The sequence below is a fragment of the Mesoplodon bidens genome (genome assembly GCF_964165515.1).
Source record: "Mesoplodon bidens genome assembly, chromosome: 4".
Taxonomy (NCBI): Eukaryota; Metazoa; Chordata; class Mammalia; order Artiodactyla; family Ziphiidae; genus Mesoplodon; species Mesoplodon bidens.
This window is the reverse complement of record NC_138160.1, coordinates 112,636,858-112,657,004: the sequence shown is the minus strand read 5'-3', so window position 1 is coordinate 112,657,004 and position 20,147 is coordinate 112,636,858. Positions and strand designations below refer to the sequence as shown.

Genomic DNA, 20,147 nt, shown 5'->3' with positions numbered 1-20,147 from the left:
CTTTCCATTCACTTTGTACTCATTTCTTTCCCATTAAATTTTGCATTTATTTTGAGTTTTTGTGGTGTCTTTTTTGGGCAGTGGCTTTTCTGATTTAATGTTTCCTAGCCTATTAATCTGCTACACTTGTGGTAAAATACAGCTTGTCTTTTCCATGAACTTTGTGGGGTCGATCAGCTTCTATAGGAGTTGTGTTTTAATAGTGAATCCTGCCATGGGCATCTGTGAAAGGCTCTTGAATGGGTGTGGGATGGAGGAAAGATAGGAAAGAGAAGACGCAGCCTGTGGTTAATGAATCTTTATCAGGTGACTTTATCCAGCAGGACATGAGAGAAGGAAGACCCTGCCCTTGAAAAGTTTACCTCCTTGTTGAGGAGGCTTGACATACGACAACTAACATTTGAGTTCTTATTGTGTGCTAGTCATTGGTCTAAAGTGCATTACATGTATTAATTCCTCTAATCTTCACAATAATCCTATGGTTAGGTACCATCTTCCCCATTTTATAGGCAAGGCACAGAGAGGTTAAGTAATTACCCAAGGTCACACAGCTCGTAACTGGAGGAATTGAGGTTTCAATATTGGTATCCTGGATCCTTAATTCCTGTGCAGCTTGACAGTGTAGGTTGGTGGACCTGAGATGGTTTTGTAGAGATGGGATGCCCTGGTAAGTAGGCAAATGTTTGGTTGAGGAAGGGCAGACTGGTGGTTGAAGGAAGTGATGGCAATCTCCTGGGCCCATTGTTGAGGTGCTTTCTCTGTTGGACACTAGGCTAATCTCTGGGAAGACCAAAATGAGGAGATGGGGGACTAAGGTGGGGAAGCTGACAGCCCAGCAGGGAGACTGGCATGCAGGCATCCCTACTCTCCCCACAGGGAGGCAGGTAGCAGGGAGGCAAAGTCTTCATCAAGCTTAGAAGGACAGAGACTCTCTAGGAAGCCAGGGGGAATAGGGCCACACTGATGGAAGGATCTTGGCTCACCCAATTGGGGGAGGTGATATTTGGACAAATTTAGGACAGGTCTATGATGCTCATCCACCGTGCTCCTCTCTTAGCCCATCTGCCTCTGAGCTCTCTCCCATCTCTGTTTTCTGCAGCCACAGTCCTTTACCAATCCCTGCCCTCTGCAGATGGGGACAAATGGAAGATGGATGTGTCTTTATTTCTCCCACCACAGTGATCCCCAGTCTCTAATCTGAGGTGGGATATGAGTTCCTAACTGCAGGAAAAAAATGTTAAAGGAGAGTAGGATGGGACCTAGGATTCCAAGGCAAGCTTGAACAGCATAAAACTTTAAAAACAAAAAATCTCACAAGTGGTATTTTGGCAATACAGAAGTTTGCTTCCCCAAAAAAGGGGAATATTATTTACAGAAAGATGAAGCAGCAAGGCTATCCCTTATCCCCATACTGTGGCTCACAGGTCTACCATCTCCTTTTTCCAAGAGACTGAGAGTTGGTTTAGCTCTGGGGATGCAGCTTACTTAGTTAAGGGGGTCCAGATACCTCTCAGCAGTTTCCTGAAGTCAGAGACAGCATGAGCTGGTGTGGGCTCTCAGGATGAGCCCCTGCCCCACCAGTGACAGTGCCCACTCCCGATGGAAGGAAGGAGGCAGAGGGAGCTGTGGCCATGAGCAGCAGGCTGCCCCTCAGCATGTCCCTCTGTGCTGGACTAGAGGACAGTTACTGACAGGGCTCGAGAGATGTATTTCAAGTGTATTTGACTCTATCAACTCTAAATGCAAGGTATCTAATACATAAAAAATAAGACTCAGACAGGGCTGAATTCAGGAATTAAGGTGTATTTTAACAAAAGCTCCAACAAGCAAATTTGTTTCAACAAAAGGTAGAGATTTGTGCTGACTACAGTACAGACACTATTATATATATCTAGTCCTCGGCTATTTTGCAGCTGGTAGCAGATCACACTCTGCATGGCTTAGCACGTTTACAAAAAACTGTTCACAGTGGAAGGACTTCACAAATTACCTATAAATGTGTGGTTCAGTCATTCATATCCCCAGCACTACTTACACAGCCCCAGTGGGCATCGCTGCCAGCTGGACTCCACTGCCTAGAGAATGGCTCTATAGTTTCACCTCCCTCAGCCACGCTAGTGATCTCTCCCTCCTCCTGGCATTGGTGGAGGCGGCCTCAGCCTCAGCACCTGCTCACCTCAACCAAAAGCTCTGGGAGCTGTCTCTCCCCATCACAAGGGTCACCTTGAAGTGTTCTGCTTTAACACAAGAATCCCTCTAGTTAAGCTAATAAACTACTTTGCTTAAGAGTAACAAAGGAGAAATTGGCCTAAAGCTTGATCAAGTTGCTGTACATTAAATAAAGCATACTTTATAAATCGAGTCCTTATGAAGAAAAGACTTAAATCCTGGCCAAGTCGAGGTAAATCTATCTGGAGAGACTATCCCATTTCTGCAGGGGTGTACAGAGTACTTGGGACTTGAAACCTGCACATGTTCTTGGTACAAGCCTGGGAAGCTGGAAGGACCTGGCCAGCTCTGGCAGGTGGAGCAGCAAGAACTTGTCTGTCAGCACCAGCCCAGCCCTTCGGCCCTGAGCAAGGCCTACCTCTGGCCTCATAGTCCAGCTTCTTAGGGGCTGATACAGCCCTCGCTGGAGAAGGAAGAAAAAGCAAGCTGCAGTATGAGCATTTACTCCTTCTCCCTGGTCTCGGGCCCAGGGCTCAGAGGGAGGTGGGGGTTCAGTTTGTCAGATTACCCTTCCCTTTAGGGACCCTGACCTGTCTTTTTTGCCCCCTTATTTTTTTCTGAAGACAGGAATGTTTTCTCAGTTGCTCTTTCAGGGCCGCCTTCTTTTCTTGTTATAGGATCCATAAAGCCTACAATATAGAGGAGTCCAAGCAAGGAGGGATTGCCATTATGCTCTAAAGGGCACTGGGGTAGGGGCACAGAGGCTGGCAGGTGAACCAGAAAGTTGTCTGTGCGGGAGGATGACTAAAAACTTGTCAGCTGCTGCTTTACAAGTTCTTTGCAGTGGTTCCACTGCCTAACACCGACCTGTAATTAAAACAGAGTGGCCATCCTTGAGGCAGAATCATTTTGCATTCTAAAGAATGAGCAACTCAGTGCTGAAATATTAGCATGGAGCAATTTCAGGAAGGTCCAACCACCCAACTTAAGAAAATTAACCCCACCATCTCAGGAACACCCATCTTCAGCCTCAGCAAAAACTGTCATTATTCTAACTGCATTCCATCTTACCCAGTCCATCCTGGGTGATTCTGACCTCCCATTGCCTACTCAGGGTATCCTGGTGCCTGGTACCATATAGAGGGTGAGGGGTCTGAAATTTACACTCCCTAGTACCACATCCTCTTGACTACAAGGGCTGCTACTGAGATAAAGCTTCACTCACTGTCAGAGAAACCCACTCTGGTGAAGGGAATGTGTATCTAATACTCAAGTCCAGAGGATATGCCATGTGTGGAAAGCCTAGCCCTTAGGAAGACTCTTCAGAGTCATCATGGCCGGAGCATCTTCTGGAGCCCACAAGGGCCAAGAAGAGCCACAGGTACCCTTTTGGGGGCAGAGTGCATCAGCTGAAGGGGCAAAACTGAGAGCCTGGTCTGGGGCAAAGTTGATGTCTACCTGTGCTTTCTTTAGCAGATCAGATATAGGAGTACAGCAGTCGGGCATGAGCCTCTCCAACTCTAAGGTGATGATGACCAAGGCCAGTGTGGAGCCCTTGAACTGCAGCAGCTGGTGGCCCGCCATACAGTGCTGCAGCTGCCTGGTCAGGGACGCGACGTGGAGGGAAGGATTCCTCTGAGGCAGCAGCTCCTTCACATGGGGCCAGCCCAGGACCACCAGGGCGTGGAACTGGAGACCGTGGTTTTTAATGTTAGAACAGAAAACCCCATACTTTTCATATATCAATGACCAAAAGTGCAAACAATTTAAATTTTCATCAGGGAATATCAAATGTTGCCCAACCCTTTTCATTCCCATTCATGGCCCCCCAAGGGGCTTGAGGCTTAATACCCACTCTGTGGCCAAGCTCAGCTTCAACCCTGGAGAGAAAAAGACAGTCTGCTTTGTGACATGCTCATTAAGAGCCTAAAGTACCCAGATGACAGTGTTTCAATTTTGAAAAATAGAAGCATATGACTCAAGATTAAGGTAGCAGAAAAGTTACTTGTATCTGCTTGACATGAGAGGAAACTCTGCAGCTTGGCAACAGTGGCCAGTTTTCATACTGATACAGCCCTTAGTGATTTAATCTTCATGCTTCATAACAGACCAAAACCCCATGACATTTCCACATTGCATAATTTTGCCTTACTAACAGAATCATATTCTAAAGGTTGACCATCATTCTCTAACTAAAACAAATACAAACGAATACGACATTTTTAAGTGCCAGATCAATATGGTCTAAAGCCTCAATAAGGATTGTGTGTAGGTGAATAAAGACAGCTAAGTGAATGTGTGTAAAGTGTAGCAAAAGCAGACAGATTTTTATGTACAGTATTCATAGAATGGAAAGTTAAATATTTTTGCAGTGTGTATTTAAAAGAGAAACTCACCATAATAGTGCCATCTAAATATCTTTGTAAAGTTAATTTAATGTCCTTTAGAAGTGGGAGTCTGGTGGAACTGTGTTGGATTTAAGACAACATTTCACTCTTCCATATGTTGTGAGCCTTGTGGGTCACCTCACTGTGCTGCATATGCAAGGACGTGTGCTTTGCCATCCTATGTTGTGAACAGCTTTTCTAAAGGCACAGTGAGTCCAGGGTAGACTCGTACTTACTATGGTCAAGAAGTCCAGCGGTGTCCCACTGTAGAGGTCCCAGTGAAGTTTGTCCAAAATAGCCAGCTCCATCCTCAGCAGCTCATTCGGGGAATAGCCAGAGCCATAGTGCTTTATGAATTCTCTTATGCGTGGAATTAACTGTAAAAAGAAAATAAAGAGGCCAAAGCCCTACACCATGTCACGGTAGCTTTTGTTTTCTTATCCCTGGGGACTGGGCATCCATGACCCAAGTAGAGTTGTCTTCCAGTGACCCACCACAGAAAATGCTTCTGAAAGAAAGACCAAACCAGATCTTGGCTATCTGTCAAGTCCCCAGGTATTGTGACAATATGTAGTGAATGTCACATGGTCACCTGCTGCCAACAGGTCTTGATCCCCAACTGCACTCCAGCTCATACCTGAAGGTGCTTTGGAGGCTGGGGCTGTGCCGTCTCCCCCATTCAGCTGTAAGAACGCACTCAAAGCTTTCCAGCTGTGGGCTCCACCCATTCCCTGTTCCCAATCCCTACCATGATTCCTTGTCATAGAGAGGAGTATGCCTTTGAGCTTCCTGGTCTGCGTCAGACAGACTCATTGATAAAACCTCCCATGGTTTTGGCAACACCATAGCTGCAAACACATTCCTCTCAGCCCTTATTGAAGGCAGTTCAGTTCTGGAAAAACTATGACTTTTCCCCAGAGAAACTAATAAGGCTTGTCTATGAGTAAACATGCAAGTACCAAGTGCACTGAAGACTTGGTCCTACTTTTTTAGATAAAAAAGTATTACTATATAACTATATAACTGTATAGTAGTATTACTACTATAACCTCTAGAAATATTTCTTTTAAGGGTTATTTACTTGATTTTTAGTTGGATAAAAGCATCTTTGGGGGCACAAATTATATTCTCATAAACAGGGTTAAAATAAATTTTATTGAAGGTTTGGAACTGGACACACAAGTGACTTTTTCTGCCCCCATGGACCCTGAGATCAGCCAAGGGAGACCTTGTAGAAATGGCAGTGGTTCCACTATCCCCCAAAGGGGGACAGGTCTGGGGGGAGGGAGGAAGGAAGGGAGGTCTGGGAAGGATATTGGGAGAGGATCTTCTGAAAAGAAGCCACAGTGAAACTGAGAAGTTCAAGCAAGCCTGAAGCACTTATGGGGGCTTCTCTTCCACCCACTGCACGTGGCCCTCCTGCCCCTCTTGGAGAAGGGTCCTAGAGTCCCTGAACACGTTTCTTTGACACAGCCAAGTCCTTAAGTCTCAAGCAGCTTTCTTAGATGTAGTTTCTGGGGGTGGTCATTAGGCCATATGGTTTGGGAAGCCTTTCTCTTCTGCTTAATGGGAGGTGGCATGTGGCGTCAACCAATGAGGCAAGATTATGTCTGCTAGGAAGTCAGACCTCTGGGTTTGCTGGGCCAGGACAATTCTGCTGTTCTAATTACCCATTTGTGGGGTCCCAAAGTCTGACAAGCCTAAGGAAGGGACAGCAGAAATCCTGGAAGGTATGACTTTTCCAGAATGCCCATTCCCAAGGCCACAGACCTTTCAGGAAACTTGAGTGTTTCCAGTGTTACACACCCCTGTACCTCAAAAGCAGCCCTGAATGAGCTTCCAGGGATGCATACCTCCTCTTCTTCATTAACTTTTGCAGCAAGTCTCAAGGAAGTAATTGTAACACAATGGAGTAAACACTTTTTTATCTGCAGTATGGAAGAAACACATATGATCAGAATATGAATGCCAGAAACTAACTGTAAAGCGTCTGTGGTTTTTTTTTTTAAGAAATTAAGTTTTGCCTTTTTAACTTTTTTTAAAAGACTGATTGTATTTATCCACAAGGAGGTTACCCCCATTTTTAGATGTGACAAGTAAAAACCTCCTGGTTTCAGAACCACAGATAACTCGTCAATACTCCTTTGTTAGAGGACTGACTGGAGGTGGGAAATATGGCACCATCTCAGGGAACACACAGTCCCATCCTGACCTCAGGCTGCATTGTACTGGTCCAGACAAGCACACCCCACCTCATCACAAAGGGAGTCCTTTCCCAGCTAGGTCTTCTCATGCTCCCCAAGTCGACCCCTGACGGCCACACAACACAGAGTCAGACAGGCAGATGGTAGGATGTTTCAATTCCAGTTCTACCACTTGGAGCCATTTACTGAATTGATGAGGCTCAGTTTGAGCACCTGGGATGGCTCACCTCTTAGGCAGCAATGGGAAATAGAGGTCAGTTTGCGCCCCCAACATCTGTCACCATCCCTCATAGACTTCCCTACCTTTACTGAAACTAGGAGGCGGCTGAAGATAGTGAGAGCCAGGTTAAGAGTGGTCTGGGAGAAGCCAAAGATGTTCTCAACTCTCAGGAGCCCCAACACGACTTCCTGGAAAGCTTCGCAAATCTCCACCTGCTGGAAGGAGGAGGTGGGGCAGAGGAGGGAAGGTCGCTGGTGGCCAGTCTCGGTCCATCAGCGGCTGGACGGTCTGCTTACGGTGACCAGAGGGGCTGTAAGAAGCCTCTTCACCTTAAATCGCTGTCGGATAAAGGGCCTCTCTTACCCAGCGCCTCCCCCATTCAGACCCTCTCCTTCCTGTGCCCGTTTTTTGGTCTTCAGCAGAGTTCCCCAACTCAAGCCCTCCTCCAAAACACCTACTAGAGAAGTACCGTCTCAGTGAGAAGCTGGCGAATCTCGACTCTTGCCTCGTGCGGGGAACGCACCTGGGGAAGGTGCGTGCTCCAGGGTGCGGCTCACCTGATCGCGGGTGCAGGTGGAACCCGGCCGCGTCCCGTGCGCGCGTGAGGAGGAGGATGAACGTGCTCTCGGGAGGGGCCCCCGCGGGAACCGGTACCTGGAGTCGGCCCCCCAGCCACAGGCGCGCCTCGCGGCCCTGAGCCTGGGTCAGGTGGGCGTCCAGCTGGCGCTCGTCCAGGACGCCTCCCCAGTCGCTCCGCACCAGCCCGGGCCGGCTGGGAACTGGGGGCGGCGGGGGCGGTGGCCCCAGAGCGGCGCCGGGGGCGGGGCGCGCAGCTGGCCGAGGCCGCATTGCCCTCCGCATGGGTCTGGTCCACGACGGCTCCGGGAGACTGACCGCTCCGCGCAGGCAAGCCTCCGGGAAACTTCTCCGGATCGCCGCGGGGAGAGAGACTTTCCACGCAGGCGGCGGGAGAAGACAGCGAAGGACTGTTTCGCCCAGACTTTCGTCCGGACTCTCACCTGGACGCCGGACGGATCTTATCTCCAAGGCGGACGTCTCCGGCGCGGGCCGCCCGCCGGAAGCCATGGCAGCGCCAGATCCCGGGTCTGGGTCCCGGCTTAGCTCGGCTTTTTCTAACCCAGCGCCCTGGACTTGCAGCTGGGGCTGCCACGGGACCGGGCGGGGCGGGGCGGGCTCTTACTCCACCCCCACATCCCTCCACTGAGCGCCTCTTTCCCCACCCAAAGCCCGCGCCCCAGGCGCAGAGTCCCGAGCGGAGTCCCTAGCCCGGGATGAAGCAGCTGGTGACCACGCCATCCTTGAGAAGGTAATTTATTGAAGGCGTGCAATGCGTTAGGCGCTGGGACATAACAGTGGATAGAATAGACGTGGAACTTATATTCTAGTCAGGAAAGAGACAACAAACACGAGTAGAATATATGGAAACCCCAGCAAATCCACTCCTAAGTAAATGTCCAACAGAAATGCATGTGTGTGCACCAAAAGACACCTACATGATGTTCACAGCAGCACTATTTGTAATAGCCCCAAACTGGATACAACCCAAATGTCCATCAACAGTTGAATGGGATAAACACGGATAAACAAATTGTGGTATATTCACACAATGGGATACTACACCACATTGGAAAAGAATGAACTGCTATACCCGATAAGGAAGAATCTCACAAACAATATTGAGTGTAGGGAGACAGATACAAAGAATTCATACTGTATGATTCCATTTATACAAAGTATAAAGAAGGGAACTATAATGTTAGAGTCAAGGTAGTGGTTACCCTTGGGGGCATATTTCTATGTTGAAAACTACAGACATCACGGAAAGAAATTAAAGAAGACCTAAATGTAATACATGGAGAGACATTCCGTGTTTATGAATTGGAAGATTTAAATTGTTAAAATGGCAATACTACATGAATTGATCTATAAATTGAACATAATCCCTGTTAAGTTTCCAGCTGTCTTTTTTGCAGAAATTGGCAAGGTGTTTCTAAAATTTCTATGAACATGCAAGGAATTCAAAATGGCCAAAACTATCTTGGAAAAGCAGAATAAGATGGAGGCTTCACAGTATCTGATTTCAAAACTTACTACAAGGCTATAGTAATTAAGACAGTATAGGGACTTCCCTGGTGGTCCAGTGGCTAAGTCTCCGGGCTCCCAATGCAGGGAGCCTGGGTTTGATCTCTGGTCAGGGAACTAGATCCCACATACCGCAACTAAGAGTTCACATGCTGCAACTAGGAGTTTGCATGCCACAACTAAAAGATCCGGCATGCTGCAACTAAGATCCGGCACAGCCAAATAAATAAATAGATAAAATAAAATTAAAAATAAAAAAATAAAATACCCAATCCTTAAAAAAAAAAGACAGTATAGTATTGGATAGACATATAGACCAATGGAATTGAATTGTGAGTCTGGAAAACAGCCCTCATATTTATGACCAATTGATATTTGACAAGGTTGCCACAATAATTCAGTGGGGGGAAAAACAGTCTTTTCAGCAAATGGTGATGGGACAGATGAATATTCACATGCGGAAAAATGAAGCTGGATCCCTATACCATGTCATATACAAAAATAACTCAAAATAGATCATAGATCTAAATGTAAGAGCACACAGAACAGCATCCAGAAATTAAAAAGACAACACACATAATAGAAAACGTGTATATCATATATCTGAAAAGAGACTTAGAATTTAGAATTTAGAATATATGTATTTAGATGTATTTAGAATATATAAAAAATGTATTTAGAATATATAAAAAATTCTTAACAACTTAATAATGAAAAGACAGGTGAAAAGCACAAAGAATTGACTAGACATTTCTCTGAAGAAGATATTCAAATGGTCAATAGCACATGAAGTGATGTCCAACATCATTAGTCATCAAGGAAGTACAAATAGAAACCACAATGAGACGCTATTTTATACCAGTAGGATGGCTGTAATAAGAAAGGTAAGACAATAGCAAGTGTTGGTGAGGATGTGGAGAAATTATAAACCTCATACATTGCTGGTGGTACAGCCACTGTGGAAAACAACTTGGCAGTTCCTCAGAATGTTATTTAGAGTTACCAAATGATCCATCAATTCCACTTGTAGTATATACTCAAGGGAAATGAAACGTTCACACAAAAACTTGTAGCAGCATTATCCATAGTACCAAAAAGTGGAAACAACCCAAATGTCCATCAATTGACAAATAGATAAAAATGTGGTATATCCATACAATGGAACATTATTTAGCCATAAAACATAAAGGATTACTGATATGTGTTACAAAAGGGATGAATCTTGAAAACATTATTCTAAGTGATAGACGTCATTTCACAGAAGGTCACATATTATATAATTCCATTTATATGAAATGTCCAAAACAGGCAAATCTATAGATACAGAAAGTAGAGTAGTGGTTTCCTAGGGCTGGGCTGTTGCAGCGGGGGAAGGAGGAATGATGGCTATGAGTGTAGTGTTTCTTTTTGGGGGGATGAAAATGTTTAAAATTGATTGTGGTTATGGTTGCACAACTCTGTATATAGTAAAAATCATTGAATTGTACAATTTAAATTGGTGAATTGTATGATGTGTGATTATATCTCAATAAAGCTGATATATTTACAGTATATCAGAGAGTGATAAGTACTATGAAGAAATATAAAGTAGGGAGGGGAGATAAGAAGACTGGGGCTGAAGGTTGGAATTTTAAATAGAAAGATCATTGGTAGGGTTCACTGAGAAGGTGATGTGTGAACAAAGATATTCTGAGGGAGGTGAGGGAGTCAAGCCGGTATCTACAAGGGGATCTTTCCGGGGCCTGGATTTCGATCTGGGCTTTGTCATTGCCTGTAGGTATGACCTTGGACAAGTTACTTAATGGCTCTATGCTTCAGTTTTTTAAATCTGTGAAATAGTTACTCCTGTTTTCTATTAAAATGACTAATAGTACCTATTTCAAAAGGTTATAATGTAAATTAAATTAATAATTTAAAAATGAATTAAAGCACTTAAAACAGTATGCTGACACTAAGTATTTTTATTAGCTCCTACTGCAAGCATAAAAGCCCTTGTATTCTAACAGGAAACCATGCCTGCAATGTCAGATGAATCAAGGAGGCCAGGTGGAGCTGGTGCAAGGGGGATAGCTTGCAATAATGAGTAAGAGAGAACATTGCAGGAAACCGGGAGAGGGCCTGTGACTTTTATTCTGTGAGATGAGAAATCATTGGCAGGTTTTGAATGGAGAAAAGACAGTATCTGATTCATGTTTTAACACCAGCCCTCTGGCTCCTGTGTTGAAAGTAGACTAGGATGGCAAGGATGAACAGCAAGGAAACCAGCTCTGAGCTGTTTAGTAACACAGGTGAGAGATGGTGGTGGTAGAAGTGGTCGGATTCTGGTTCTATTCTGAAGATAGAGACAACTAGTTCTATAGAAAGATTGGGTATTGAGTATGAGAGAAAAAGACTGTGGTTTGACCTGAGAAATTGTCAGAATTCAGCTTACATTTATTGCGATTAGCCTTTTAAATTACTTATTTATTTATTTTATGTTTGACAGGGGTGATGTGGGTACTACCAAGGGGATGGGAAGCGGGAATCAACGTTTCAATTTTGGACACGATAAACTTGAAATGTCTATTACATATCCAAGCAGAGTAGTGTTCAGAGACAGGTTCGGACAAGAAAGAGGATAGATCATTCTTTCTTTCACGAATATTTATTGAAAACTTACTCTGTGCCAGGTCGTATTCTAGGCTCTGGAGGTAATTGTGAGAATACCGACAAAGTCCCTCACGACCTCACCTAATGGTGAGACAGGTGATAAACAAGTCGGCAATCAAGCGCAATAATGTATGTAAAGTTTTTGGCTCTTCAGAGGGGACACAATGTACAATTGCTATTGTTGTTTTTAATATTCGGAGTATTGCAAGTGCTAGAAGATGGGCATTGCCGGTCTAGGATTGCCTCCTCCTCCCCCCCCGCGGTGGTAGGCAGGTCTCCCAGCCCAAAATCAGGCCAGATTTCCAGCACAGTAGAATGGCGGCATTGCGCAGGCGCAGCCTCAGTCTGGCGTCCTAGGAGACGGACTCCGAAAGTCTCGGCGCAGGCGCAATGCAAGAGACCGAAGACGCCTCGGGCAAGGGGATAGGGCGGGGCGAGCTCAGAGTGCGCCTGCGCACAGCGCGCTCTCGCCAGAGGAGCCGCAGTCTCGGGAGCGCCCGGGCGGTGTTTCGATAATCTCTGACCCGCCTCTCCTGCGAACCCGGCGTCATTGGACTGCACCCCGGGCGGGAACGTCCGCCGAGTACGGGAGGAAGCAACGATGCCGGTGAGTAGGGTCACTCAGCCGCTGGGGTTTCTCCTCATCCCTGCGGCCTGGCCGGGTGGCGCGGCCGTTACCATGGAGGCGCGGAGCAGGCGGGCGGCCGGGGTGGGGTGGGGCGGGGCAGGGCAGGGCAGTGCCGGGCGGGCCAAGCGGTTGGGGAGCCAGGCCGGTGGGCCCTGGACTGGGGGGGTCCAGCCGACCCTGGGAGGGGCCCGCGGCAGGCCTTGCGGTCTTCGTTGCTGCTGCATCCCGCAAGGCCTGGGCTGCTTGACATAAAGGCACTGTGCCAGAGGATGCGCTCTCGCTCCCAGCCCTGTCCTCTGGGTAGGGCCTCTAGGAGCAACCACGGAGGGTCGGGTTTTGATGCCTCGCACCCCGTGGGGTCTCTACGCCGAGGAGCCAAGCTCTGGAAGGCAGCAAAGCACGGGCTGTCTGCCTCTACCCCAGGCTGCTGACTAGAGCTGTCATTCCTCTCGTAGCGCTCTAGCTTACAGTGCAGAATGTAACCCGTAGGTGTCTTTGTGTGTGAGGGGAGTGAGTGGTGGGTGGCGGTATGTTTGTCTTGTAGGATTTCACAGACTATTAACTTGCACTTAATAAGGGGCCGTCGTGGGCTTCCCTGGTGGCGCAGTGGTTGAGAGTCCGCCTGCCGATGCAGGGGACACGGTTTCGTGCCCCGGTCTGGGAAGATCCCACATGCCGCGGAGCGGTTGGGCCCGTGAGCCGTGGCCGCTGAGCCTGCGCGTCCGGAGCCTGTGCTCCGCAACGGGAGAGGCCATAACAGTGAGAGGACCGCGTACCGCAAAAAAAAAAAAAAAAGGGGCCGTCGTTAAGTCCAATATAGGGTCATGGAGAACACTTGAGTTGTGGCCGGCTATTTACGTGAGGGGGTGAGTGGTGGGTGGTGGTATGTTTGTCTTGTAGGATATCACAGATTGTTATCGTCCACCTAATGAGGAGGCGTTGTAAGTCCATTATAGGGTAATGAAGAACAGTTGAGCAGTGGCTGGTTATTTACTGGTTGCGAAGCCTTGGATAATTATTTAATCTTTCTGGGCCCTTCGTTCCTATGTAATTAAACTTTTCCTTCTGGGGTTATCAGGCAGGAGACTTGAAGGACAGTGCTTGACTTTTAGCATTAAATGCTTAATATTTGCTACTTGTTGCTTTCTATTTATTTATCAATTCATTCAACAGTTATTGGGCACCAACCCCATGCTAGGCACTGGAGATACAATATTGAGCAAAACCAGCCAGGTTCTTGAACTTGAGAAGAGAGACGCCTTCTAGGGCGGAGGTGAAAACCATACATACATACAGGGACAAAGACACTTAACATTAATGAATTAAGTGGATGGGTGTCATGCAATAGATATTTCGAAATAGATTCTGGTGGATTAAGTGTTGCCATGTAGGAATGCTGACCTACAGATGTCAGATCATCTATTTTTTCCAAGAGAATCTAGAAATTGTTATTTTCGTGCAATTTCTCAATTTTTAATTTTTAGCAACGAATTCAAAAGATTTTTAAATAATATAAGCCAAGCAAAAGACATTTGTGGGCTGAATTCAGCCCCTTGACTGACTACCAGTTTGGAACTTATGGGTTAAATAGAGACACAGACATTAATCAAATAAGGAGCCAAAAAAAAAAAGTAAAATTTTAACCGACGGAGAAGGAGAGAGAAGGGTGTTATCAGGGCCTATACAAGGATTTGACCTAATCAGGAAAGTCTTCCCAGATGAAGGGGCTATTGAGCTGAGGTCTGCAGGGTAAGTGAAGAGGAGGGTGGGGGATGTTCTAGGCATAAGGAACACACCTGGGAAGGAGTGTGGTGAGAGGGATCATGGGGACAAGAAAAGGCCTAAAAGAAAACCGGTGTGGCTGTGGCTAAGAAAGCCAAGCTTGTGAAAGAAAACTGGAGAAGTAGACATGGGCCAGAACCAGATCTTACACACCACCTGAAGGATTTCGATCTTCATCCCAGGATCTGTGGGAAACCATTGAAGAGTTTTAAGTAGGAGAGTGATATAATTAGATTTGTGTTGAAACTGACTGCCAAGTAGAGAACAGACTATAGGGGAACCTAATTAGACACAGTAGTACAGGTAGGAGTCTCTTATAATTCGGGGTGAGATAATGGTGACCTAGAATAAGGTGCTGAAAGTAGAGATGGAAAGAAGTGTGTTGAATTGATATAATCTGTTCCTTGTCAATGACAATGGCTCACGTTTGTTTCTCTAATGCTTAGAAGAGTATCTGAAACAGTAGGAATTTAATATCTGTTCAACCAAACTGTTGAACTTCTTCACTTTAATAATTGTATTTTAATATAGATTCTTAATCATAAAATTTCAAAATTTGAAACTTTACATATTACAAATGTTCATAAGGTTAGAGTCAAGCTAAAACATTTTTCTGCCATTGGGCTTTCTTTTCTTTCACTTGTCTTCTATAGAAAAAGTAGACTATATGAGGATATATTGTTATTATTATTTTTTAATTAATTAATTTATTTTTACTTTTTGGCTGCATTGGGTCTTCGTTGGGTTTTGCGGGCTTCTCATTGCAGTGGCTTCTCTTGTGGAGTACGGGCTCTAGGCTCGAGGGCTTTAGTAGTTATGGCTCTCAGGCTCTAGAGCACAGGCTCAGTTGTAGCACACGGGCTTAGTTGCTCCCCGGCATGTAGGATCTTCCCGGACCAGGGCTCGAATCCGTGTCCCCCACATTGGCAGGCAGATTCTTAACCACTGTGCCACCTGGGAAGCCCTGCATATATTATTTGTTAAAAAATTTTTTTACTAATGCATTGTAGAAAATATCAATAACACTAAAAGTCTCAGGGGGAGCAGAGGACCTATTACTAGATTCTTGATTAAAGTTATTAACCATATTCACATGTGTTTTCCTACAGGCAGGAAGCTCAGAGCAAGTCAGGGACTTTGTGCAGAAAGACAAGTCTCTAATATACTTTCTCATTTTCTGCCTGAATAGCATTAACTGTAAATGTAAATAAGATTTCCTCTCCCCTCATTTGTATTGTAAAAGAACTATTTTCATATCTTTTTTTTTTTTTTTTTTTTGGTGGTACGCGGGCCTCTCACTGTTGTGGCCTCTCCCGTTGCGGAGCACAGGCTCCGGATGTGCAGGCTCAGCGGCCATGGCGCCTGGACCCAGCCGCTCCGCGGCATGTGGGACCCTCCCAGACCGGGGAACGAACCCGCGTCCCCTGCATCGGCAGGCGGACTCTCAACCACTGCGCCACCAGGGAAGCCCCCATATCTTTTTAAATAAGCTTTTTCTATATATCTGTAAGATCTTTAATTGCATTTAACAACTATTTATGGAGTGCTTAATGTATGCAAGGCACTAGGATGCCAAAGTAGCCTTTTTCAAATTTTAAATTTAATCTGTTGAAGGTAAAAGTAAATGTTCTTTTCATTGTTTGTAAATATTTTCTCCACCAGATCAATAAATCAGAGAAGCCGGAAAGCTGCGATAATGTGAAGGTGGTGGTTAGGTGCCGGCCCCTCAATGACAGAGAGAAATCAATGTGCTACAAACAGGCTGTCAGTGTGGATGAGATGAGGGGAACTATCACTGTACATAAGACTGATTCTTCCAATGAACCTCCAAAGACGTTTACTTTTGATACTGTTTTTGGACCAGAGAGTAAACAACTAGATGTTTATAACTTAACTGCCAGACCTATTATTGATTCTGTTCTTGAAGGCTACAATGGTGAGTACTTTATATAGTTTACTTTTTTTTTTTAAATAGATCTTTATTGGAGTATAATTGCTTCACAATACCGTGTTAGCTTCTGTTGCACAAGAAAGGGAATCTGCCATATGCATACACATGTCCCCGGATCCCCTCCCTCTTGCGCCTCCCTCCTATCCTCCCTGCCTCACCCCTCTAGGTCATTGCCAAGCACAGAGCTGATCTCCGTGTGCTATGCTGCTACTTCCCACCAGCCAACTGTTTTACATTCGGTCGTGTATATACGTCGATGCCACTCTCACTTCACCCCAGCTTCACCCTCCCACCCCATGTCATCAAGTCCTTTCTCTATGTCTACCTCTTTATTCCTGCCCTGCAACTAGGTTCATCACTACCTTTTATTTTATTTTTTTTAGATTCCATATATATGCGTTAGCATACTGTATTTGTTTTTCTCTTTCTAACTTAACTTCACTCTGTATGACAGACTCTAGGTCCATCCACCTCACAACAAATAACTCAGTTTCGTTTCTTTTTATAGCTGAGCAATATTCCATTGTATATATGTGCCACATCATCTTTGTCCATTCATTGGTCGATGGACATTTAGGTTGATTCCATGTCCTGGATATTGTATATAGTGCTGCAGTGAACATTGTGGTCCATGTCTCTCTTTGAATTATGATTCTCTCAGGGTATATGCCCAGTAGTGGGATTGCTGGGTCATATAGTAGTTCTATTTTTAGTTTTTAAAGGAACCTCCATACTGTTTTCCATAGTGGTTGTATCAATTTACATTCCCACCAACAGTGTAGGAGGGTTCCCTTTTCACCACACCCTCTCCAGCATTTATTGTTTCTAGCTTTTTTGATAATGGCCATTCTGACCGGCATGAGGTGATACCTCATTGTAGTTTTGATTTGCATTTCTCTAATAATTAGTGATGTTGAGCATCTTTTAATGTGCCTCTTGGCCATCTGTATGTCTTCCTTGTTGAAATGTCTACTTGGTCTTGTGCCCATTTTTTAACTGGATTGTTTGTTTTCTTGATATGGAGCTCCATGAGCTGTTTGTATATTTTGGAGATTAATCATTTGTTGTTTCATTTGCAAATATTTTCTCCCATTCTGAGGGTTGTCTTTTTGTCTTGTTTATGGTTTCCTTTGCTGTGCAAAAGCTTTTAAGTTTAATTAAGTTCCATTTGTTTATTTTTGTTTTTATTTGTTACTCTAGGGAGTGGGTCAAAAAAGATCTTGCTGTGGTTTATGTTAAAGAGTGGTTTTCCTATGTTTTCCTCTAAAAGTTTTATAGTGTCTGTTCTTACATTTAAGTCTTTAATCCATTTGGAGTTTATTTTTGTGTATGGTGTTAGGTAGTGTTCTAATTTCATTGTTTTACATGGAGCTGTCCAGTTTTCCCAGCACCACTTATTGAAGCGGCTGTCTTTTCTCCATTGTATGTTCTTGCCACCTTTGTCGTAAATTAGGTGACCGTATGTGTGTGGGTTTATCTCTGGGCATTCTATCCTGTACCATTGATCTATATTTCTGTTTCTGTGCCAGTACCATACTGTCTTGATTACTGTAGCTTTATCGTATAGTTTGAAGTCAGGGAGTCTGATTCCTCCAACTCCGTTTTTCTTTCTCAAGATTGCTTTGGCTATTTGGGGTCTTTTGTGTTTCCATACAAATTGTAAGATTTTTTGTTCTAATTCTGTGAAGAATGCCATTGGTAGTTTGATAGGGATTTCATTGAATCTGTAGATTGCTTTGGGTAGTATAGTCATTTTCACAATATTGATTCTTCCATTCCAAGAACATGGTATATTTCTCCATCTGTTTATGTCATCTTTGGTTTCTTTCATCAGTGTTTTATAGTTTTCTGAGTACAAGTCTTTCGCCTCCTTATGTGGGTTTATTCCTAGGTATTTTATCCTTTTTGTTGGAGTGATAAATGGGAGTGTTTCCTTAATTTCTCTTTTTGATTTTTCGCTGTTGGTGTATAGGAATGCCAGAGATTTCTGTGCATTAATTTTGTATCCTGCACCCTTACCAAATTCATTGATTAGTTCTAGTAGTTTTCTGGTGGCATCTTTAGGATTTTCTATGTATAGTATCATGTCATTGGCAAATAGTGACAGTTTTACTTCTTCTTTTCCAATTTGTATTCCTTTTATTTCTTTTTCTTCCCTGATTGCTGTGGCTAGGACTTCCAAAACTGTGTTAGATAAGAGTGGTGAGAGTGGACATCCTTGTCTTCTTCCTGATCCTAGTGGAAATGCTTTCAGTTTTTCACCATTGAGTATGATGCTTGCTGTGGGTTTGTCATATATGGCCTTTATTATGTTGAGGTAGGTTCCCTCTATGCCCATTTTCTGGAGAGTTTTTTTATCATAAATGGGTGTTGAATTTTGTCAAAAGCTTTTCCTGCATCTATTGAGATGACCATATGGTTTTTATTCCTTAATTTGTTAACGTGGTGTATCACATTGATTGATTTGCATATATTGAAGAATCCTTGCATCCCTGGGATAAATCCCACTTGATCATGGTGTATGATCCTTTTAATGTGCTGTTGGATTATGTTTGCTAGTATTTTGTTCAGGATTTTTTCATCTATGTTTATCAGTGATACTGGTCTATAATTTTATTTTTTTGCAATATCTTTTTCTGGTTTTGGTATCAGGGTGATGGTGGCTTTGTAGAATGAATTTGGGAGTGTTTCTCCCTCTGCAATTTTTTGGCAGAGTTTGAGAAGGATGGGTGTTAGCTCTTCTCTAAATGTTTGATAGAATTCACCTGTGAAGCCATCTGGTCCTGGACTTTTGTTTGTTGGAAGCTTTCTAATTACAGTTTCAGTTTCATTACTTGTGATATGTCTGTTTATATTTTCTAATTGTTTCTGGTTCAGTCTTGGAAAATTGTACCTTTCCAAGAATTTGTTCATTTCTTCGTGGTTGTCCATTTTATTGGCATGTAGTTGTTTGTAGTAGTCTCTTATAATCCTTTAGTATTTCTGCAGTGTCAGTTGTGATTTCTCCTTTTTCTTTTCTAATTTTATTGACTTGCCTCCTCTCCCTTTTTTTCTTGACGAGTCTGGCTAAGGGTTTATCAATTTTGTTTATCTTCTCAAAGAACCAGCTTTTAGTTTTATTGATCTTTGCTACTGTTTTCTTCATTTCTGTTTCATTTATTTCTGCTCTGATCTTTATGATTTCTTTCTTTCTACTGACTTTGGGTTTTCTTTGTTCTTTCTCTCGTTGATGGAAGTGTAGGGTTAGATTGTTTATTTGAGATTTTTCTTGTTTCTTGAGGTGAGATTGAATTGCTATAAACTTCCCTCTTAGACCTGCTTTTGCTGCATCCTATAGGTTTTGGGTTGTCATGTTTTCATTGTCATTTGTTTCTATGTATTTTTAAATTTCTTCTTTGATTTCTTCAGTGATCTCTTGGTTATTTAGTAGTGTACTGTTTAGCCTCTATATATTTGTTTTTTTTTAACAGTTTTTTTCTTGTAATTGATTTCCAGTCTCATAGCATTGTGGTCAGAAAAGATGCTTGATATGATTTCAATTTTCTTTAATTTTCCAAGGCTTGATTTGTGACCCAAGATGTGATCTGTCCTGGAGAATGTTCCATGTGCACTAGAGAAGAAAGTGTATTCAGCCACTTTTGGGTGGAATGTTCTATAAATATCACTTAAATCTATCTGGTCTATTGTGTCATTTAAAGCTTGTGTTTCCTTATTTATTTTCTGTTTGGATGATTTGTCCATTGGTGTAAGTGAGGTGTTAAAGTCCCCTACTGTTATTGTGTTACTGTCGATTTCTACTTTCATGGTTGTTAGCATTTGCCTTATGTATTGAGGTGCTCCTATGTTGGATGCATAAACATTTATAATTGTTATATCTTCTTCTTGGATTGATCCTTTGATCATTATGTAGCGTCCCTCCTTATCTCTTGTAAGTCTTTATTTTAAAGTCTATTTTATCTGATATGAGTATTGCTACTCTAGCTTTCTTTTGATTTCCATTTGCATGGAATATCTTTTTCCATCCCTTCACCTTCAGTCTATATGTGTCCCTAGG

The 20,147-nt window shown here is 43.8% G+C and overlaps 2 protein-coding genes across 5 annotated transcripts in view; one reads left to right on the top strand and one right to left on the bottom strand.

The window, feature by feature from the left end:
* Nucleotides 1-1,866: 1,866 nt before the first annotated feature.
* Nucleotides 1,867-8,066, bottom strand: CCNI2 (cyclin I family member 2; the record flags this gene model as incomplete). The annotated part of the gene is given in 7 exon segments (XM_081232612.1): nt 1,867-2,973; nt 2,977-3,036; nt 3,628-3,858; nt 4,793-4,933; nt 6,410-6,484; nt 7,064-7,195; nt 7,635-8,066. Coding segments are annotated over 7 exon segments (1,299 nt in total). The 3' UTR covers nt 1,867-2,745.
* Nucleotides 8,067-12,171: 4,105 nt separating this feature from the next.
* KIF3A (kinesin family member 3A) overlaps nt 12,172-20,147 on the top strand; it is an 88,050-nt gene continuing 80,074 nt past the window's right edge. For 2 of the 4 annotated variants that reach the window (XM_081232447.1, XM_081232448.1), the window contains exons 1-2: nt 12,172-12,339; nt 15,805-16,078. In XM_081232447.1, coding sequence (XP_081088573.1) covers nt 12,334-12,339; nt 15,805-16,078 — 280 coding nt within the window. In that variant the 5' untranslated portion in view covers nt 12,172-12,333. Of the gene's footprint in view, nt 12,340-12,571; nt 12,714-15,804; nt 16,079-20,147 lie in introns of those variants that run through there. The other 2 variants (XM_081232446.1, XM_081232449.1) reach the window with 2 other exon arrangements.